A 23,018-nucleotide genomic window follows, 5' to 3' on the forward strand; every position below is an offset into this window, starting at 1 on the left:
CTCCCTCTTTGAGAAATACTCACGCAGGAGTATTTCTCGAATGTCAGGAAAAAGACTCGCTCTGCAGTGAAGACAAAGAGTGGTGTATTGTGTTTCTAGAGAGAGGAGAGCTCCGTTTGGGCTCACCCGCAGGCTTCTCAGGACTAGATAATGAGGGGCTTCCTTAGCACTTGACCCCGGGGGTGTGAGCTGGAAACTTGCAGCAATGGTGATCTTCCTGCAATTTCAACACTGGACGCGGGGTTGGCAGAGGGGTGTCGCTTTGCCAGTTTCAGTGTAATGGGAAAGATGAAGCGTACCTGGGTGTGATTGAGCCCTACAGACAGCATGAAATCACAGCCTGAGCCTGTTCGTGGACAGAACAGCTGACCTGCAGAGATCAACGCATAACCTCATGCATCATCATTTTGTACCTACTCAGGTGTGTCTACAAGATGAAGTCCTAGAAGTGGGGTTGCTGAGTGGCAGAATGTGTGTTAGTTTCCTTTGGCTGCTTAGCCACAAACGAGTGGCTCAGGACAACACAGAATGTATTCTCTCACAGTTCTGGGGGTCAGAAGTCCAAAATCAATTTCATCAGGCTAAAATCAAGGTGTTGGCAGGTCAGATTCCTTCTGCAGCCTCCAGAAAAATCATTTCCTTGCCTTTTTCAGCTTCTGGTGGCCACCTGTCTTCCTTGGCTTGTGGCCCCTTCCTCCATTTCCAAAGGACACTAATCTCTGCTCTGTCAGCACATCGCCTCCTCCTCTCTGATCTCCTCCCTCCCTCTTATAAGGACCCCTATGATTACATCAGACCCACCTGGATAACCTAGAATAATTTCCCCATCTCGGAATTCCTAACTTAATCTTAAATCCTTTTTGCCACATAAGGTAACACACATTCTGGGGATTACGATGTGGACCCTAGCATTCAGCCTCAAAGGGTCTGTACTTTTATACTCTTGAAAAAATGTAAATTGCTCTCCATAAATGTGGTAACAATTTACCTCCTCACCATCACTATAAAGGCAAAACTATTTCTTATACCTTACCAGCACAGCTTTCTCAAACTGATCTTTGCAAATGTGATGATAAAAAGTCATACCCATTGTGGTTTTAATTAGCATGTATCTTATGAGTGAGATAGAGAATACGTTTATATGTTGAAGAGCCATTGTATTTCACCTTTGGTCCTCTGTCTTGTCACATCTTTTTTGTTTTTGTTTTTTTTTTTTGCCCGCGCCGTGTGGCATGTGGGATGTGGGATCTTAGTTCCCTGACCAGGGATCAAACCCGTGTCCCCTGCATTGGGAGCGCGGAGTCTTATCCGCTGGACCACCAGGGAAGTCCCTTGTCACATCTTTTGCCCATCTTCCTTTGGGTTGTTGGCCTTTTTGGCCTTTGAGTTGAATTGCAAATGGTATTGTTATTATTAACCCCGTTTTACAGGTGAGGAGGTTGAAGCATAGAAACCTTAAACAGCTTGCTCAAGTCTGCGGGATGGTAAATGGCAGGGTGGGCATTGAAACCATCCTTGACTTTGAACTTTATCTATGTTGCAGTCTTATCAGCTGGCAGCTAAGTGTAGATTATTTCTCTGTCAAAGCACACATTAGGGATAACAAACAAAAAACAAAATAACAAACAAAAACAAAAAAAACAAAAAAGAGGTTTCCCTTATGCTGGATGGTGCTATTGCAGTTTTCCAAGAGCTTTTATTTTTATTACCTCATTTTTACCTTCCTAGATATTATCATCACATTTTGTAGGTGAGGAAACTGCGGCTCATAGAGACTTAGGAGCCTGGCCTCAGCCATATGACTGATGGGTATAAATCTAAGTTCAGAACCTGCTCTTAGCGCAGCGCCTTTGTGCTGTGCCATCAGCCATTTGTGGTTTAAGGCTTTCGTATACCACCTTCAAATTTTGTTACCCCAAGTCCAACTATATAATCACTTCTTTACTATCATTTTAAAATTGACTCGTTTTCTAAAAATGTATCCCCATTCTAATCAGTAACAGTCTGATGTGCCCTATTTGTTCCTAATTCCACATATCTAAGAATTTCCGTGTCCCACCTAAAACCCTCTCCTTGTTTCCCATAAGTGGTGAAAATACTGCACATTTTGGAAACACTGCATTACATTCATAAGACCTCATGGAAGATGACAGACCCTTACAACCATTGCCCTTTATTAAGCACCTACTAAATGTCAGATGCTTCATTTAATTCCTATAGCAACCCTAAGAGACTGGGTTTTCTCAGTTCATGGAACAGGAAATGGAGGCTCAGAGAGGTTAGTTGACTTACCCAAGGTCACACAACCAGCAAGTGGCAGAGCTGGGATTTGAGCCCAGGTCTTTCCGACTCAGAAGTCCATGCATTTACCCCAGACCTGCACTGCCCCAGGTCCCCACAGCCTGGGCTCTAGTTTGCTGATTGCAAAGTCTGTCCCCAGTTGATGATCGCTGGCCAGGACCTCAGTCATCTCTGTAAGCTCTTTCACTGTGCACAGTTAGGATTTCTGAGGCAGCCCACCAAATGGTTAAAGGGCCTTACTGGTATGCCCTCAATTGTTTTATGGGCATAACACCTCCACGAGGTGGGCAAAAACAATGAACCCATTTACAAGTGAGTAAAGTTGGAGAGGTTACATGATTCCCTAAAGTCACCCAGTAAGTGAGCTGCAGAGCCAAGAATAATAAATAATATTATTTCAGGAGACTCAAACTCAGTGAACCTAAGAGCTTCCCAGGGCCCCGTGCTACTCAGGTCATCAGAAGGTGTTTCCCGGCCCTGACCCTTCAGAAGCAACGCTTCCTCACCAGTGCAGAGGTCAGGGTGCAGTGCTTACGTCTGGGAGTTATTCAGACTGTCCATGTGAGCTCAGACCACCCAGAGCATTTTCTCACCGTTATTCCTTTCAGATCATAGCTAGCGTATGTTTTCCATCAAGAGAACGGCACTATGTATTTTGTAGTGGTAAAAGTAATACAGATTTTATTTAGTGGAACACTCCCAGGGTTACTGTGAAGATGAATGAATTAGCATTCCCAAAGCACTTTTGAATCCTAGACAGGCTGAAGTGGAGGGCAATTCTATTGTTGTTCATCCTAACAATAGTACAGGCAGACCCCCAGAGATATTGCGGGTTTAGTTCCAGACCACCGCAATGAAGCAAATCACATGAATTTTTTTGTTTCCCAGTGCATATAAAAGTTATGTTTACACTATACTGTGGTCTGTTAAGTGTATACTAGCATTATGTCTTAAAACAATGTACATACCTTAAGTTAAAAATCCTTTGTTACTCAAAAATGCTAACCATCATCTGAGCCTTCATCAAAGGTCACTGATCACAGATCACTGTAACAAATATAATAATAATGAAAAAGTTTGAAATATTTCGAGAATTACCAAAATGTGACACAGAGACAGGAGGTGAGCAAATACTGTTGAAAAAAATGGTGCCGATAGACTTGCTTGACGCAGGGTTGCCACAAACCTTCCATTTGCAAAAAATGCAATATCTGCAAAGCATAATAAAATGAGGTATGCCTTTAATTGATTGGTGGGGCCCGGGTGGGGGTGGAGGGAGTATTTCCTTGATAACCTTTTGATTCTGCTATGAAAAACTGGTTGAACAAAAGGTTGTTATTCCCATGGGTATAAAGATAATTCATAGCTTCCAATCTCCACTTCAGCCATTTCCCTGGTATTCTTAGCTATAGTTTTTCAGATTCTAGTGGGCGATGTGACTGACACAGCAGAGTAAATTCCTTTGGGCTTACTTCTAGACTGCAAACTATCAGAAGGATGCTGTATATCTGAGACACAGCTGGTTTGCTTTTTCAGACTTCGGGAGTTAAAAACTTATGTCCACACAAAACCCTGCACACAGATGTTTATAGCAGCTTTATTCATAATTGCCAAAAGTTGGAAGCAACCAAGATGCCCTTCACTAGGTGAATGGATAAATAAGCTGTGGTCCATCCAGACAGTGGTCTATTAATAGCACTAAAAAGAAATGAGCTATCAAACCATGAAAAGGCATGGAGGAAAATTAAATGCATATTAGTAAGTGAAAGAAGGCAATCTGAAAAGGCTACATACTATATGATTCCAACTATATGACATTCTGGAAAAGGCAGAACTGAGGAGATGGTGAAAAGATAGTGGTTGCCAGCGGTTGGGTGGGAGCAGGGAAGAATAGGCAGAGTGCAGAGGATTTTTAGGGCAGTGACACTGTTCTGTTTGATACATGTATGGCTGATGCATGTCGTTATGCATTAGTCAGAACCCATAGAATGTACAACACCAAGACTGAACCTGAATGTAAACTATGACTTTGGGTGATTGTAATGTGTCAGTGTAGGTTCATCGATTGTACTGTAACAGATGTACCACTCTGCTGGGGGATGTTGAGAATGAGGGAGGCTGCACATGTGTGGGTATGTAGGAGGTATATGGGAACTCTCTGTACTTTCTGTTTAACATTGCTGTGAACCTAAAACTGCTCCAAAAATTAAAGTCTATTAAAAACAACACACACAAAAAACTTAGAGTATGTCTCCTGGAGATTTCCAGTTTATACATGGGAAAGATGAGGGTAGACTTGGGCATGCAGTAGGCATCTGATTCCAGATCTGCTGACCTTGAGGTCGTTGTCCTTTCCACCATGCTCTATCTGCCAAGGAAAATGTCAGCATCACCCCATCCGTGACCTGGTTGCCCACACTCAGAATGGAAGCTGCAAACACTAGCGTTTGTGGCCCCCATGAGCCACCCTCCCCAGAACCTCTTCCTCAAGCATTCTTGCTGTTGAAGCCGGACTGTGGCAATCGCCTCTCAATGGCAGTGGTGCCTGTTGGCCTGGATGGTAGTTGAAATCTTGTGTGCACACTGACTGGGCAATAGGGGGTGTTTATGTTGTGCCTTGAGCAAAGGAAGGCATTACTCACACCAGCATCTGCTCCCAAGAAGTCTGAGAAGCTCACTTATTCAGCAGAGCACGATGGAAAAATGCAACCCCGAGCCAAAGGTCATCCTTTGGCTTGTTTGAATGTGGGGAACCAGGAGTCCTAACCCTTTCCTTTCATTGGCCCCAACTGTTGCCTGAAACTCTTCAATCTTAACTTGAACTCTATAAATACTTCCAGTTTTTAAAAAAGTATATAAAACTTTTTTTTTTAGTAAAAAACTTTATACCAGGACAGTTTGCCTCTTATATCTTTGAATGGATTAAGTTTCAATTTATAAAGTCAGATTAAAATGGGGGAGCCAGATTCCCACTCGCACAGGGTGTTTACTCTGCTCCTGGAAGCCTCAGGAGGAGGTCTGGCCCCTTAGCCGTTTCCTCTGACCAGCAGCTGATTCCTTTGATATCCCATCTTGTGTCCTGTCCAAAATAAATGATGGGAGCGATTCAGGCTCCAGTAGCATGGAGAGACCGTCTGCTGGTGCCATCTGATTCCTCAGCAGGCGGAGCTGCACAGCCCTGGGATGCAGTGGCCACCGAAGCGTATTTGTCGGCTGCGGGTTGGGGGATACCACCTTGCCCTTCACACAGGAAAACAACCTACGAAGAGGGAGCGCTCTGCATAGTCTCAGGTTCCAGGCACTGGAACTTGTGCCAAGAGCTCTCCTGGACCTTTGATCCTACAGGAAGCTGCCTCCTGTGTGATGGATCGCCACCAAGTTGCTGTGTGACCTTGGGCAAGGCACTTCCCCTCTCTGAGAATAATTTTCCTCATATGTAAAAGAAAAGAGCATCATCATAATAATAGTTAATGAGTATATCCTAGGCACTCTCTTAGGACTCCCCTCCCAGAGGTCCTCTGTGATTGACATTATCATCCTTATTTTGCAGACTAGGGATTGTGACTGAAAAGTTTGCCCACAGTCACAGAGCTGGTAACTGACACAGCCAGAATCTGGGCTCAGTCCATCCGACTCCAGAGCCTACGCCATTAACCTCCCACGATATGATTTCAAACACCTTCCGCACGGTCTCTGTGAATCCTCAAAGCAACTATAGGAGGCTGATGCTATCATTACCCACGTTTTATAGGCGAGCAAAGGTCTCGTAACATCTTTTCCACCTGTGAAAAAACTATTATTTTTAAGTTCAGGAGGCCGGTGACAGAAACATGAGTTTAGGAAGGTCAGTGCTCAGACTTCCTGTTGGCGGAGGAGAAGGGACAGAGGGCATAGAGTGAAGGGTAAATGAGAGGAGAGAAAGTGGCTCCTCAGCCAGGTCTGCAAAGCCCTTTCCAGGGGACCCCTTAGCGCTCCCAAATCATTGATTGCAACAACCGTGGGAGGTAGGTGCTGTCACCACCCACTTTTTACAAAGGAGGATGGGGAGAGAGAAAGAAGATGCCCAGGTTACAGAGCTCTTATGTGGAGCCTTGGGGCTTGAGCCCAGGCCCCCCTGATTCTAAAGACCGAACTCTTGAGCTCTTTGCCATCCATCCTGCCTCCTGACACTGACCCTTGACCCTCTACTCTGTCCACCCGAGCCCTCCAGATTCTATAAACGCCCCATATACTTTCCAACACCTGTGCCTTTCACTGTGCAGGTTCCTCTGTCCAGAACGCCCCTTCTCCCTTTTGTCTGTTGGCCAGATTCCTTCACAGTTTTCTGATCAAGCCAGCTCTGGGCTTAGCTCTTCTGAAGTCTTTCCTGAGACCCCTGGCAGATGGCACGCCTCTCCATTTGTGTCCCCTGAGCTCTGTCATGGAAATGAGAGTATGGGATGATGACGGTGGCTGTAATAATAATCATTGTTGTCGTAAAAACTGCAGCCTTTCTTGAGTCCTTACTGTGTGCCAGGCCGGGTGCTCAACATTCACACGTACCTCATTCAACGTGTTCCCATCACCTCTGTCTTTCTGAAGAGGAAACTGGGGCTCAAAGGAGCTAAGTACCTTTCCAAAGACCCCTCAACTAGTACACGCCTGCACCTGTGCTGTCGTCAGCAGTAGGAGATGTGATGATGGAAACGAGACTGGAAGGATGCAAGGAATGCGCCACAAGCCAAGGAACATGGGCAGCCTCCAGAAGTGGAAAAAGGCAAGGAAACCCATCTCCCCTGAAGCCTCCAGAAGGAACCAGCCCTGCTGACACCTTGATTTCAGGCTTCAGGCATCCAGAACATAAATTTGTGTTGCTATAAGCCACTAGGTTTGTGGCCATATGTTATAGTAGCAAGAGGAAACTCATAAGGCAGAAATGCTTTTCAAGAGAGGAGCTGACATTCTGTGGTCAGCACCTCAGCCAGGGCCCTGCTTACAGAAAAACATACTTGTTCAATGAAGATGTGCCGTCTGGGTGTTATCCATGAGCAGGACTGTCAAAAGATTTCAGTCCACCCCCCCACCCCCTACCCCCATCTGGAATGTTGGCTTTTAAACCCGGACCTCTGGAGTTCAGCCTGGCCTTTCTGTCTACCGTTCCGGGAGAACAAGCACATCACCCCCACCCCCTCTACCCGTCCTGTTCGAATGAATGGTTCTTTTCTATCTGTGTAAGGGATTATTGTTCTAATTATTTGTGCATCTCTATGGAAACATTCCTTAAAAATACTATATGTCAACTTGAATTTTCCACCAGCAACGTCTTTGGAACATCTGTCTGACCATGGACTTGGTTTACATTGAGTGAGGAGGTACTTCCCTTTCGCCCTCGCATCAGTGATAGATAAAGCAATGGAAAAGCCTCTGGGCGTCAGGAAGCCTGAGCTCCATCCGGCCCAGGCCTGCCCTTAACTTTCTCTGTGACCTTGGACAAGTCACTTCACCCCAAATCCGAGTACTTCAACTTTACTTCCTTACTTGTAAAGTGTGTTGAACTGAATAATCAAGAATACGCCTTTCTGTTCTAAGATTGTATGCTTCTATATCCTCTGCCAGTCAGAAACAATGCTTTTCTACCTACCAGCCAGCCTTGTTGTCCATCACTGTCCCTTTGCACTCTGTGTCCAGGGATTACAAAGCTATTTACATTTTTCTGAACATAGAGTAATAATATTAGTAATAATAATACCAATATCTGCTTCCCATTTGTTGCTACTCTGCTAAGCACTTTATATGCATTATCTCATTTAATCATCACTGCCCCAAGGGTAGATTTTTTTTTTCCCTCTTTTATGTATGAGTAAAATTAGGCTCAGAGAAATTAAGTAATTTTCCTGTGGTCACACAGTTAGTAAGTGGCAGAGCTGGCATTTAAGTGAGCTGTCTGTTTTCAGAGCCAGCAGCACTCTTAACCACTTGTTCATAGACTACGAGGAACATGGTTAGGGCCCCATCAGCATTTGCAGAATGTTTGAATGAATGAACCTGAAAATCATTCCAAGAAGTAAAACAGTTATCACATTTCCCTGCTTGGGGCTGAAGGTACTTCTTAGAGCAGCCAGCCTCCAGCCAAGCTTCCTGGGGGCACACGTAGGAGGTTCCTGGTTGGTTTATGGCATGCCCTGCCTTGGAGGTCAGACCCGCAGGAAAATGGCAAGGTCTGAAGCACGGGTTTGGATTGTCCCTTCGAAGCCAGAAACCCCAGGGGGAGGGTGTCCCAAAGGAATGCATTTTATTGCTTTTGCCTCAGCTATTCATTTACAGCATGAATTTCTCAGGCTCACTCCGAACTTGTGTTCTTAACCATGGAATTGGGTTAGTTATATAGAGAGAGACAACTTTATTCTGGAGTAGACCTGGAAAGAGTTTTAAGCCAGCCCTTGGCTCCCTGCCTTTTAGCCCAGCTGCTCCTGTCAGCAGCCCCTACCTGGTTTCTGAGTGAGAAGTCCAGGCAGGAATTCTTGGAGGCTATAATGAAGAATGAGCATGCTTCCCTTATTCATTTCCCCTTCTGTGGCTAGTTAGGAAGCAAAGAGAAAACCTGAGCATTTCCCCCCTGTACATGCCAGAAAGTCTTTTCACAGAGGATCTTTGCTTAGGTCTAATTCTGTTTAACAGAAGACCAGTCCTAGGTTCCTTCTAGGGCTGCCATGTTTAGTGGTCTGGGTCGTTTCCAGAAGGACACAGAGAAATGCCTCTTTAGAGGGGCTATGCTAGCCTCTTAGAAGAGGTTCATCTTTTTGACCTTTTTTGAGAGCTTGCTGTGTACATGCTAATCACTTAGAACAGGAGTTCTCAGTGGGGGAGGCTTTGCCCCCAGGGGACAGTCGGCAATGTCTGGAGACATTTTTGGTTGTCACAACTGGGTGTGTGTGTGTAGGGGTGCCACTGTCATCTGGTGGGGAGGGCCCGGGGTTGCTGCTCAACATGCTACAATGCACAGGACAGCCCTCACCACAGAGAATTGTCTGGCCCAAATGTCTCTAGTGCTGAGGCTGAGGACCCCTCGCTTGGAGAAGACAGAGTGTGTTCTTCAAGGTAGGGGTCAGGGAAGGCCTCTGGAGAGAGACATTTGAGCAGAGACACAGAGGAGTGAAGGAAATCTGTGAGCAGAGTGGGGGCACACTGCCTGGTGGGACTGGGGGTTTCAGTGTAAGTACGAGGGAGCCTGGGGGTTCCCAGCAGGACGGTGAGATGCTCTCACCCTGTGCTGGTGGGAGCTGGAGGTACTTAGCAGGAAACACATGGAATTTGTAGTATCATCAGAATACGAATACAAGTACACATTATATTTAAGAGTCTGGAGACTGATAGTGGCAGTAAGTCTATAGGTGCCTACAGCCATTTCCAAATAGTTTTGGGGATTCCATTCAGTCTTTGCGCACCTCTTAGCCATTTGTTCAATAAATACTACTTAGCACCTATCAAGTACTAAGACCAGGGTAGGCACTGAGGCTTCGAAGATGCACCACAGGCAAGAAGGAGGAGAAAACCCAAGTTCTGGGGTCCAGTAGGTTGCCTCCTGCCACTCACCAGCTGTGTGACCTTGGATAGGACATTTCTTTACCTCTCTGAACTACAGGTACATCGTCTGAACACTGGAGGGAGTTGATAATGTCATCGACCTTCTGGCATTTTTGGGAGTGGGTAAGTCACTTAGCACCACACCTAGTAAACAAGAAAGCCCCAGTTAATGGCACCAGTGATGAGATGCTATCCCTGTGGCCCGGGAACTCACAACCAGAGCAGAGAGCACCAGAGAGAACAGTTTACTGTCACTGTTTTATTGTTAAATCACATTTAAACTCATCTCTACTGCAGTGGATGCGCAAGATACACTGTCAAGTGAAAAAAAAGTATATTGCAAGAATGCAGGCAAAGTACCGTCCCATTTATGTAAAAGAAGAAGTTTTACGTATCACACGTGACTGGGTAGTAGAGTAGGTTATGAGCAACGTACATAAATGCGCATATATTAGAGGACGATCTGGAAGGATACCGACCCAGCTGTTACCAGGAACTAGTTACCTCTGCAGAGGGGGATCGGGGCTTGGAGATAACTTTCAGTCTGTGGCAGAGATGGTCATGCTCACTGCATAGCCCTGTGTTCACATCCGTTTCCTCTTCTCCATGTGGTCTGATAGGGGCTGAGTGACTCATCTGGCCGTTGGAGTGAGTGTGTCTGTGTGTCCCTTCTGGGTGGAGGTATTTAGAAGCAGGTGGGAGCTTTTTTACTTTACTCTCCCCTTTGTTGCAGTGACTCTGATTCCATGGGCTGAGGCTGGGGGAATCCGCATTGTCCTGCATCAGACTTTGTATAATTGAGAAATGGACTCGTTAGGAGTGACTGAGATTTGGGGGCTGCAACATAGCATAGCACAGACCAGTTCACACCAGAAATGGCATCTACTTCTGTGCAGTTGGGTTTTTCCACATTAAGCATGCATTTTAAAAGTTAAAATTAAACTTTTCTCTGAAAAGGCTACATACTATACGATTCCAACTATATGACATTCTGGAAAAGGCAGAACTATGGAGAAAGTAAAAAGATGAGTGGTTGCCAGCAGTTGGATTGAGAGGGATGAACAGGTGGAGCGCAAAGCACTTTTCAGGGCAATGAAAATAGTCTGTATGATCCTGTAACGGTGGATACATGTCATTATTCATTTGTCCAAACCCATAGAGTGTACGACACCAAGGGAGGACCTTGTGTCAACTATGGACTTGGGCAGTGATGGTGAGTCAGTGTAGGTTCATCGACTGTAAGAAATGCCCCACTGTGACGGGAGGCGTGGATAGTGGGGAGGCTGTGTGTGTTGGTGGGGCGGGGCACATGGGAACTCTCTATACTGTCCACTCAGTTGTGCTGTGAACCTAAAACTGCTCCAAAAATGAAGTCTGTTTTTTAAAAAGTTAAACTTTCGCTGTGGTACGGACAAGTCCTGTGACTTTAGAAACATACAAATTCCTGAAAACACCGATTATTATTAGGCTCAGGAATTAACCAGTCATGGGAAGTCTAGGGGTTCAGTGCCAATGTCAGTGTTGATCTACATCCTTGGGTGGAAGGCCAGTCATTTGGGGGAGCTTCCAACAGTTTGGGGACTCTACGGCTTAGGAAGGAAAAGGGGAGTGAAGACATTCAGGAGGATAACGCTGAAAACAGGAGGCTTTGAAATGGAAGGCAAGTTTCTTTTTGTGAGGCTGAGTCTAGGAGCTACGAGCTGCCTCTTTTCCTTTTAGTATCTTTATTCGGAATGAGACCAACAGCCCAGCCAATATCTATAAATAAACAGCCCATGATGATTTGTCCCTCCTGGTTGCAATTGTCCAAACAAAGGAAAGTAGCCCATTCCCGGATCTAAGCCCCCCTGGCCACACTGAAGCCTTGGCAACACTTGAGTCCCCAGAAAGAGATTTTAGTGGTTGCTGTGCAAGAATCCTCAAAGGCGTTTCTGCTCCAGTCCCCGGCCACAATTTAAGGATGGAGTCAGCCAAACATTTGTGAGGCTAAGTGGGAGGAGAAAGAGCAGAAGGAGGAAAAAGGCATTTCCTAGCGCCCAGGGGACCCAAATGAGAAGCAGTCTTTCAGCAGTTTGATTTTTTTTTTTAAATCACTTTTGTGGTGCCACAAACTTGCCCTCTGATCTTGGCAAGGGGAGAACTTCTTGAGATAAGAATGCCAGGGCTGCCCTGCGGCTCCCGCACTTCCATTCAGCCCACTGTGTAATGCAGTCGGCTTCTGCCTCCCCGCCTCCCGAGAAGCTGGGCTTCCGAAGCCAACAGCAGTGTCCCAGTTGGCAAACAGAGGGGCTCCTTCAACCCCGGTGGCTCTGACTGCGTCTTCCTCTTCCTGCTTCTACTTGCCGGCTACTCCTTGTGAGTTTCTCTTGCGGCTTGCAGTGAGTGTGGCCGTCCGTGTTCTTCCTTAGCTTTCTTCTTCCTTTTTTTTTTCTCTTAGCTTTCTTCTTGTCTCAAAGTCTTTCTTCATGCCTGCCTTCATATAGATTTCCTGCAGCAGGGCCTGAGACCTGTTTGGTCACACCGGGCCCCACTCTCAGAAGGACTCCGTGCTTGGTTTAATGTTTGCCTCTCACCGTCCTGAAGTTCTTAATACGTTTTGAACAAGGTGTTCTCATTTATATTTTGCAATGAGTCCTGCAAATTATGTAGCCGGTGCTGCCTACAGGTACTTTGTTTTAATACTTCCCCAAAAAAGTATGTGGGCAAGTGACTTAATTTCTCTGTGTCACAATTTTCTTGGGTTATTAAGAGAATTCAGCGACATCGGTCTCGGAAAGCGCTAAGTGCAGTGCCTGGCAGGCATACAGCAGGCACTCAGCAAGTGCTGGTCAGGGTTACTATTGCTTCTGGCCTCTCTCCTCCCTTGAGCTGCTTCCCTCTTGCTCATCTCAGTGAAAGAGATTAGCAGTCATTCAGAAGTGTAATCTGTTCATCGTAGGCTCCTCCCACTTCCCCTCTCCACATCCAAACCGTCATCCACTCCTCTTTATTCTGCATTTGAAATGTTTATTAAACTTTTCCTCTCCCTCCCTCTCTGCTGCCACTGTGCAGACTTAGCTTACACGAGTTATTGCAATGGCTTCCTAATTAATTTCCTCGCCTCCTGTCTTTTCTTTTTTTCTTTTCCAAAACAGAGCCACTTGATCCAGCAGCTGAGATTAAGTCAAGCTGGTCCAACAGGAATTTATGCAAATGTCCAGGTTTGTCCTTGAGGATGGCGTGTGCTCCATTGAAAGAGGTTGGGAAAGGAAAACAAACATGGGTGCCTACTTCCGTGCTGAGCTTTGGACACACAGTTTTGCATGCAGTCGTAACCAGGATGCTATTAGGTGGAGATGGTCATCTCCCATTTTATGGGGCAGAAACCAGGGCTCCGAGAGATGGTAGGGCTTGGGCAATTTCATGGTGACAGAGCTGGGATTCATACCCAAATCTCTCTGACTTGAAAGTACCTGCTCACCAGAAAAAAGACATGAGTGGAAAAACTAGTGAAATGGGAATAGGACCTGTAGGCTAATACCAGTGATGCGCCGATGTCAGTTTCCTGGTTTGGCTCCTTGTGCAATAGTTGTGTAAGATGTTATCAGTAGAGAAAGCTGGGTGAAGCATATACGGGAAATCTCTGTACTATTTTTGAAACTTTTCTTCAACTCTAAATTTATTTCAAAGTACAAAGTTAAAAAAAAAAGAAAAGAAATACCTTTCCACTACGTACTCTGTGCCCTTCACTGAACTTCTTGATCTTATTGTCTAGAACAATCCCCACTTCGCGATACTGTCCCCCCAAAACACACACACATGCACACACATGCACGTGTGCACACACACATGCTCATGCATACTCCACACAGTGTCTTGCACAGGAACATCAGCCCCAGCTCTCTGCACCCATCAGCTGATGCAGCCCTGGCTATGACCTACCCCAAGGCATCAGTGGGAATTATGGAAGAAGACAGTAACCGGGTGCCTGTGATTTACACTATAACTGTGTTCACCCCCCCCCCGCACCCTTTGGCTATAAAAATGCAGCGGTGTTGCAATTTATACATTGCAAAATGCCTCTCCTGCCCCCCACCCATCCCCTGCATCACCTCCTCCCCTGTCTCTGAGTTGGCGTGTAACCTTGATGATCCAGCCAAATGAGTTATTTGAGATGGAAACGTTAATTTATTTGAGCAGATGGGTGTCACCGCTGCTCTGTAAAAAGGTGGCGTTTTGCCGTATTGGCCCAGAGTGCCGCAGATGAAGTCCTGGCTGCGTCGCTGAATCACCGAGTGTGAACGGAATCATATGTTAACGGCACTAAGGGAAATGCCTATTTAAGCCAAGCCCTTCCAGAAAACAAATCCTCGGCCCCCCCCACCCCGATTTTTGTTTTAAATCTGGATTTTCGCATCTCTGATTTGCCGAGGGTCTGAAAAACCTGAAACTCATTATTTCTCAAAGTGTGGTCCAATGTCCGCCCACATCAGAGTCAAGCAAGGGTTTTATTAAAACACAGATCTGTGGGACCCACCCCTGACCTACAACCCCCCACCCTTGGGAGTACAGGCTTGGGGATTCTGCAGTTTTAACAAGCTCCCTGGGTGACTGTCACACACACTGAAAGTGGGACCCCCGTGGCTGAAATGATGCTATCAAACTGCCCAGGAAAATCTTCAAAACAAAACAGAACAAAGCAAGAAACCTTGGGATCCGAGGTGGGGTTTTTTGGCGGGGTGGGGTGCGGGGGGGGAGACCTGTTTTGTTTCTTTCTACTTTCCTCTCCCTTTTCAGATTTTGTGCAAAAAAAGTATTACTTTTGTAGTTGGAAATAAATACGTAAAAGGGATAAAAAGATAGCACAAAGAGATTATTTGTGCACTAGAAGCCAAAGACGGTTTGGAAATGTCAGGAATTTCCAAGACAAGGGGTGTCGCTGTCCTTGGCCCTGAACTTTCAGTCTGTACTCTCTCCTCAGACACCCTCCACCACCCCACCCCACCCCCACCCCTGCTCCCCCGACCACTGCCTTCTCTAAGTGTTACATCCAATTTTCTCTTGAATACATGTAGTGAAGAAACTCAATGACCTCCCAGGGGACCTCACTTATAGGGAAGAAGCACAACGAGAGGATTTATGGAACGTCTGTAAAATACGTGTGTAGAAACTCGCGACATTTTGATCGCTACCAAGGAGAAAAATGGACAGTTTCTTACCAGTCAGTTGCATGAGCCTTTTTTTTTAAGGGTTTTTAAAATTAATTAATTTCCCCCCCTTTGTTAGAAATTCTTGGCACAGACACAGGCCCCGGAGAAGGGAAACATTGCCCACGGGCTGTATGTCCAAACTGTCAGGATTTCAGTCCCAAACCTCTGGGGGCAAAGCCACATTTCTTGTGCTTCCCATGAAGTGGGGAGAGCCCTGTCAACGTTCACGGGAAGGAGGGTATTATTAGTAATAGTGCTGCCTCTTTTCTAACAGCCTCCGTGCCACTTCAAGCATCACAGGCTCCCAGATAGCCTCTCCCCCGGGCTGCCTCTGCACCCAGAGCCATTTTCAGGGGAGAAGAGCCTGAGATGTTTGCCATGCGGCATCAGGCCTCGTCCACCTCCAGCCCCTTGTCAAATGCAGGAGCATCGATTAGGCATCTGGTTTTTCTCAGCCTTGCAGGTTCCATTCCTTCCCCCGGGAATTCGCAGCCAAAGACAATGAGCTGAACGGAATTTCCCGAATGGCTGGAGGAGGAAGAGCCCTTGGAGGAGAATTTGGGCCCTGCATCCTGCTTTTGTCACCAACTAGTCTTGGGTCCTTTCTTGGCCTTGGTTTCTTCATCTGTAAAATAAAAATCTAGAGGAGTTATGAAGATCAGAGAAAATCTATAAACAAATAGTTATCAACCAGAAGCGACTTTGTCCCCCATCCCCCCCACCCCGGGACGTTTGGCAATGCCTGGAGACAGTTTTGGTTGTCATGACTGGGGCGGGGGGCAGTGCTACTGGTATCTAGTGCATAGAGGCCAGGGGTGCACGGGGCAGCCCCGCACAACCAAGAATTATCCAGCCCAAATATCAGTGGTGCTGTGATTGAGAAACCCTGATATAAAGGGCCCGGCAAACAATTAGTGATTCAGGTGGTACTTGTGAGAAAGGGTGTGGGAAAAGGAATACAGTAAGTGTATTCAATAAACCTTAGCTATTATTAGTAGATCTGAGTTAATTGGTAGTTGCTTCCTGGAACGCCTTGAAGGATTCTAAGGCTACAAACAAGCTCAGCTAGACAGTGTCATGATTGATTAGCGATGTCTGCCATGGGCTTGGCAGGGGGAAGTGGCAGCATGAGTGCAGTGTATTTTCTGACCCTGGACTCTATGATGTCTAGCATCTGTTTCTACTCTGACATTCTGTGATCCTATTGCTATGATTCTGTGAGTCTATCTATAAAGTTCTGTAGTCAGCATTATTTACAGAATATTTAAGCAGGCCAGGCTCTTGCAGGCTTGCTTGGCAGGGGAGGAGGGTGAATGGAAAGCCAGGACGACAGAGCTGGCTCTGTGCAAGGTAAACTAGGTAGCCGCTGACAGGATGTGGGGGATGTGATGCAGGCAACCCCCCTCCTACTGCCCCTAAGTCTTCCCCACCTCGCCTGGGTTAAAAATGTTTATGGTTAGAGTCACTCCACTGGATCAAACACTGTTTCCAGGAGGCCTTTGTTTAAATGCACAGAGATTACCTAGAAGGGATAAGCATGCAATCCATCCCTATGTATTAATTCAATAAACTAGTCGTTGCTCGGCAGAATAGAAGTGAGGGACAGGAGACAGGTTATCTGTGAGAGCAGGTGAGGAGGTGGGGGAAAGCACGCCTTACAGGGCAGGAGTTGGAATCAGTATTGCACAACTCCAGGCGGTGCTTTTTGCACTGAATTAGGGTGACCAACTTGTCCCGGGACTTCCCTAGTTTTTCTTTTTTTAATGTTAACTTACTAATTTTATTTATTTATTATTTTTTTGGCTGTGCTGCATGGCGTGTGGGATCTTAGTTCCCGGACCAGGGATCAAACCCATGCCCCCTGCATTGGAAGTGCAGAGTCTTAATCACTGGACCACGGTGAAGTCCCAGGGACTTTCCTAGTTTTAAAACGGAAGATCCCATGTCCCAGGAACTCCCTCTGTCCTGGGTGATCCAGGATGGTTGATTATCCTACCTCTAGGCCACATGGCATGGAAGGAACTTGTAGTCCTTGCTGTAATTTATCCCTCATGCAGCTGCCTGAATTCTCTTTCTGGACATGTTCCTCCCTTGCCTGTGAATCCTCTGTGGCTCCCTAGGGCCCTCCAAACTAGCTTGGGACTCTCCATCATGGTGCCCAAGGTGTCCCCAGCCTTGCTTCCTGATGTCACCTGATCCACCTGCCATGAATCACTCCAACTAGTTGCCATATTGGAGACGCGCTGTGTATTACTCTCTCTCTGGGTTAGAGGAGGAGCTTTCCTGGAGAGGGAACTCACTTCTTGGAGTGTATTCAACTTGTGTCAGTAGCAAAAGAGTTACTTAGCCCAGCCTTTGTAAATAGTATAAAACTCATCTGAACCCCCCGCCCCCGCAGTGAGTCAGGGCTCAGGGATATGGCTACCACTCTGTGTCAAGAGAAATCCCACATACCCCAGAGAACCCCAGGAATCCTTGGAGGATGAGGGTGAAGCCACCAGGCACATGGAACCACTCTAAATGAAAATAAAGCTTTCCTTCCTTCCTACACTCTTTAAACTTTTCAAAGCAGTTTCACACACAGCCCTGGACAGATCCCCTTTGTATCTCTGAGAAAAAGAGAGGATGGATGTCATGCCCATCTGACAGGTGGAAAAACTGAGGTCCCGGGCAGAGGGTCCTATACTCAATAAAGAAACGTTTCTGGATTAGGAGGATCAGGCACAGTGACGTTTAGTGTCTCATGGCACGTGGGCGCCTGGTCTATAACTAACCAAAGTCTTCTGCCTTCTGTCCTCTGATGTTTTCATTCATTCATTAACTGAATGCTTAGTATGTGTCAGGCACTGTGTTCGTCTCATAATAATGATTGTAGCTAGGGTCGTGGGGGATTTTACTACCTGCAAGTCCCTCTGCTAAATTTTGGATGTGCCTTCATTTCAATGCTCGGAGCAAGCTTCGTGGTATGGGTACAACTACTGTCCCAGATACAGGGGAGGAAACAGACTGAAGAGGGAAAAGCAACCCATCCAGGGTCACTCAGCTCACAAGTGGGGGCTCTGCTGAGGCTCATCGTGTTCCCTGGTGTGGTGTGCTTGTGTGGAGCTCTCACTCTTGTAAGGAGAGAGACATGCCAGTTTTCTGAGGTCCAGCCTTTTCCTCTAAGACTCTCCAGGCTGTTCCCTCCCAGTGAGCAGCACTCCAAATAGGAGAGAAAGGAGACCAATGTTATTGAAGCATCTTCTGTGGGCCAGGCATATGCACCTATGTTTTCCACACCACCTGGCGAAGTAGCTGCAGTTGAGTCCAGAAGAAATCAGGGCTCCTTGGGTTGACGTGATTGGCCAAAGCTGGCACAGCTGGTGTGCTGGGAGTGGAGACCTGGCCTTGGACAGTGATGCCACATGACTTGCTTTTTCTGCCAGTCTTGGCTCTCCCAAAGGACGTGCGGTGGGGAGAGTTTGCTGCAAGTCTTCAGGTCACATAGGAACCACAGAACACTTCTCTTGCGCTTGGTACGTGATCTTAAGCACAAACTCTCGGGACAGGAGCCAGAAAGCCACTCTCCCACCCATTCATTGTAGGGCAGGGGAGCTGGGGACAGGACCCAGGGCCGGGCCCAGTGGAGTCCTGCTGCCCATGTCAGGCAGCAGGTGGCGCTGTGGCCCCGGTTTAACAAGGACGGCGGGAAGGTGGAAAGGAGGGGGGAATCCAGAAAGAAAAACTTGTGGAAAACAAGGATTTAGAAAGAAGAACAATTTGTTCCAAAACATTTGCCTTGTGACGGGGTCATCTATAAATTCTGGGATTTCCTGTTTGCCGCTGGGCAGGCTGGCCGGCGGGCAGGCCACTCTCTTCTCTGCAGTCTGGAAGAATCATTTAAGCCCAGCTCACGAGCTCTGGCCTCCCCTGGCCCAGACTGGCTCTGAAATTTCCCGGCTTTTGTGCCCATAAGCAGGATCCTGTGACAGCAGGTCTCCTTGAGCCGTGCTCCAGTTTCCACGGGGGTGGGAGGAGGAGTGAGATCATGGTCATTTTTAAAGGAGAGACTGTCCTCACGAGCTCCCTATGTTCTCCGTGCTGCCAGGCTTGTTTGAAGGCATAAAGTGAGGGAAAAGAATAAAATGAAAGAGACAGAGGTGGATTCTTCTATTTTCCATAGTCACGATTTTGTGTGTGTGGTGAGAACACTTAAGATCTACATTCTTAGCAAATTTCAAGTATGCAATTCAGTACTATTAACCAGCAGTATTATTAAATAGCTCCCCAGAACTTACTCATCTTCAAACTGTAAGTTAGTACCCTTTGACCAACACCTCCCCGTTTCTTGTACTCCCCAGCCAGCCCCGGCAGCCACCATTCTACTCTCTGCTTCTGCAAGAGCGACGTTTTTAGATTCCACACATAAGTGATACCATGCAATATTTGTGCTTCTGTGTCTGTCTTACTTCACTCAGCATAATGTCTTCTTGTTGTTGCAAATGGCAGGATCTCCTTTTTTATGGCCTAATAATATTCCTTTGTGTAAATATGCCACGTTTTCGTTAGACATTCATCTGTCAGTGGACACTTAGGTTGTTCCCATATCATGGCTGTTGTGAATAATGCTTCAGTGATCATGGAAGTTCAGATATCTCTTCAAGATTCTGAGTTCATTTCCTTTGGATTTATAACCAGCAGTGAGATTGCTGGGTCATATGGTAGCTCTATTTTTATTTTCTTGAGGAAGAAGGTAGCCCCTTTAAAAAAGAGAGAGAGCTCTTCTAGTCAATATGGGGAGAAACATTTCACTGGAAAAGAGAGAGAAAATTCTTTTTACCAGCCTGGTAAAACTTGAACCAAGCCTAAAGCCCAAAGCCATCAATGAATGAATGGCTAAAGAAAATGCATGCATGCTTCCACACATCCATCCACTCATTCATCCATCCATCTATCTACCCATCCATGTATCCATCCATCCATGAATCCATCCATCTACCACTCATCCATCCATCTACCACTCATCCATCCATCTGTTCATCCATCCATCCATCCATCCATCCAATTGCTCACTCATTCACTCAGCAAACAATTATGGAGTACCTACCATATGCTTGTACCTTTTCCTGTTTTTACTCTGAGGGTAAACCTAGACCAGCTCTGTGGTCTCCTCCTGGGGTCAGTGGCATGTGGAGGACATACGAGTAACATCTGGAAATGGGATCCAGAAGGTGGGCTTGGGATTCCTGGACAAGAACTGTTAGGAAGGATTGCAACATATTTGGCCAGGGTGAGGCGTACAGTTTGTGGCTGAAAACAGAGTTTTTCTCTGAATAAGTCAAACGAGCCTGTCTGGGATCAAATCCACGAGGGCTGGACAATCTGGTCTCAGCAAATTAAAACAACATGGGCACCAGCCAGCTACATTTTTGAAAACAGTATTTGTGTTGTTTTAATCAAGGACACCACCTTCTCTGTCCTTTGCTCTTGACAAAAAGCTCTGAATTGAAATGGGGCAGAATTTATAAGAAAATAAAACAATTCTTGGGCATCCCAGCACAAACTCATTTTCCTTTTCATTAGCTTCACAGTTTAAGGGCCTCTCTCTATCTCGTTTTACCCTTCTGCCTGCAGGATTATGAGGATTAATGAGCCCATGCCAAGATAGTGTCTAAGTGACACAAGAGCAACACTGCTCTTTCCATATGTAGCTGAACCCAACCTGTTGCGTCCTTCCCACAGGTGGAGAGTCCCTTTTAGTAGGGTCTTGGTCCCTGCAGTGACTGTGGGCAGCCAAGGGGGCAGCTTGAGCCCCAGGCTGAGTCTGTGTATTAACTGTGTCTTATTTTCTATATTCTGATGCCTTGAACATCTTGGAACCTTGCCACCCAGGGAGGGACTGCTCCTCCTGGACTTAGCCAGTTCCTAGAGATAGTGAACAACTAGCCAGGAAGCACGCCTTTCAAATGCAGACCAACCAATCCAAAGCTCACATCTCCAACCCTCTTCTTGATGGGGCTCTCACCCTCTGAGCCACTGTCTACCTGCCCTAATCACCGCAGGACACACAACTTGGGCACAGCCCCCATGCCCCGGATCTTGCTGAGATTATTCAAACTAGCTCCTCTTGAGCCTGTTTACCCTGCCTCACCCGTTCCTTCCAGGAGAAACCACAATAAAAGTTCTTGCCTGTATTTTTCCCTTACTGCCTCTGCCTCCTGACTGACCCTGGTGCTTCCCCATGTGACCCTGCATGCTGGGCCCTGCCTCCTGTTTCTAGGGATCTATGAGTACAGTACACTTCTTACTTCATGACAGTCATTTCTGTGTCTTGAGTGTCTTATCAAACCTGCTGAAAACGAATCCCAGGTACCCTTAATACAGCATGCTCTGACTGTCTGTGTGACTGTGGCAGGTCACTGTGCTGTCTTACCTGCAGCCTCCTCTTTCATAAAATGGGGACAGTGATGTCCAGTGCTTGTGGGGATCGAGCAGGTGACAGAAGTGATTTCCCAGCCTCAAGGAGCACCTCTCCAGAGACCTTCTTTATACCATCCTCACTGTTCTCTCTCTCTCTTTTTTTTTTTTTGGCCATGCCACACAGCTTGTGCAATCTTAGTTCCCTGACCAGGGATCGAACCCATGACCCCTGCAGTGGAAGCAAGGCGTCTTAACCACTGGACCTCCAGGAAAGTCCCTGTTCTCTTTTCTTTTTTTTTTTTTTTTTTTTTTTTTTTTTGTGGTATGCGGTCCTCTCACTGCTGTGGCCTCTCCCGTTGCGGAGCACAGGCTCTGGACGCGCTGGCTCAGCAGCCATGGCTCATGGGCCCAGCCGCTCCGCGGCATGTGGGATCTTCCCAGACCAGGACACGAACCCGTGTCCCCTGCATCAGCAGGCAGACTCTCAACCACTGCACCACCAGGGAAGCCCTCTCTTTTCTTTATAACATTTATTTGTAGTTGAAATGACTCCTTTCTTTCTTTGCCTGCCCCACCCCCACTAGAATGAATGCTTTTGTTCACTGCTGAACACCTAGACCAACGCTTAGACCAGTGCGTTGCACACAGTAGGTGCTCATTTTACAATATGGAATGTGTGTGAACGCATCTAGCACTTAGCACACATGCTTGTTGCTTTCCTCCCTCCTTAGTCTTTCGATCTTTCGGGATCCTCTTGCGTGAACTGGCATGGGTTTGGGCCACTTTACAGATTGGAAGCTGTTGAAGGAGATTCTAGTCCTTTCTGCTGGCCTGTAAAGCTTTGTGCTTGTGTGGAGGCTCTTGTCCAAGACACTCAGAGCACTTTATAAACGTTGATGACATAAATGGTGTACTTTGTTTGCAGCAGGTGGGGCATGATTTGCCGAAGCAGGATGGTTCCCAGTGAAGCCAAACCTGTTCTGGAAGTGAGTGGAAAGTTTAAGCGCAGTCAGAGACCTCAGGGGCCATTTGCCCAGTGACGTCCAGTGAGTGGCTCGGGACAGCGAAGATTCCTGGAAGGCAGCCCCTCACCCCTAGGTACCCCTTCCTCCCTGCACAGCCTCGTGCCCTGGAGTGGGTATTGTTTTGCTCCATTGGCAGAGCTTCTAGAATCGAGTTAAGAGGATTCTTCTGCTGCCAGAAGCCTCCTTGCATGGATTTATTGAGCCCTCACTTAGCGGAGGTGTTGAGGCTGCAAGTCATATGGTACTCACACTCATTCATCCAACAGAGCCTTCTGAGTATCCGGTCTGGGCAAGGGCTGTGGACAGAGGGGTGAGGAGACCTGTGAGGGGACAGTGACTCTCACAGAGGAAGTACTTGACTGAGTGCACACAGCACAGGGTCTGTAGGAGCCCAGAGAAGAGGGTTGGGTCAGGACAGGCTTCTTGGAGGTACTCCTGTTGCTTCTGTTGACACCCAGGAGTCTTTTAGTTATAGGTTACAAAACCCCAGCTCAAACAGGCTTAAGCCATAAAGAAAATACATTAACTCACAGAATGGGCA

The 23,018-nt window shown here is 46.8% G+C and overlaps 1 protein-coding gene across 11 annotated transcripts in view; it reads left to right on the top strand.

Moving 5' to 3' along the window:
• SPRING1 (SREBF pathway regulator in golgi 1) overlaps positions 1-23,018 on the top strand; it is a 258,918-nt gene that overhangs the window by 83,981 nt on the left and 151,919 nt on the right. For 6 of the 11 annotated variants that reach the window (XR_014297569.1, XM_082668350.1, XM_082668356.1 and 3 more), the window contains exon 5: positions 12,999-13,064. The exons of the other annotated variants lie outside the window; for them this stretch is intronic. Coding sequence is in view for 5 of the 6 variants with exons in the window: in XM_082668350.1 (XP_082524476.1) it covers positions 12,999-13,064 (66 nt within the window). In the remaining variant the exon portion in view is untranslated. The remainder of the gene's footprint in view (positions 1-12,998; positions 13,065-23,018) is intronic. 11 annotated transcript variants of the gene reach the window in all.

This window comes from Grampus griseus (genome assembly GCF_964374135.1).
Source record: "Grampus griseus genome assembly, chromosome: 12".
NCBI classification, from domain to species: Eukaryota; Metazoa; Chordata; class Mammalia; order Artiodactyla; family Delphinidae; genus Grampus; species Grampus griseus.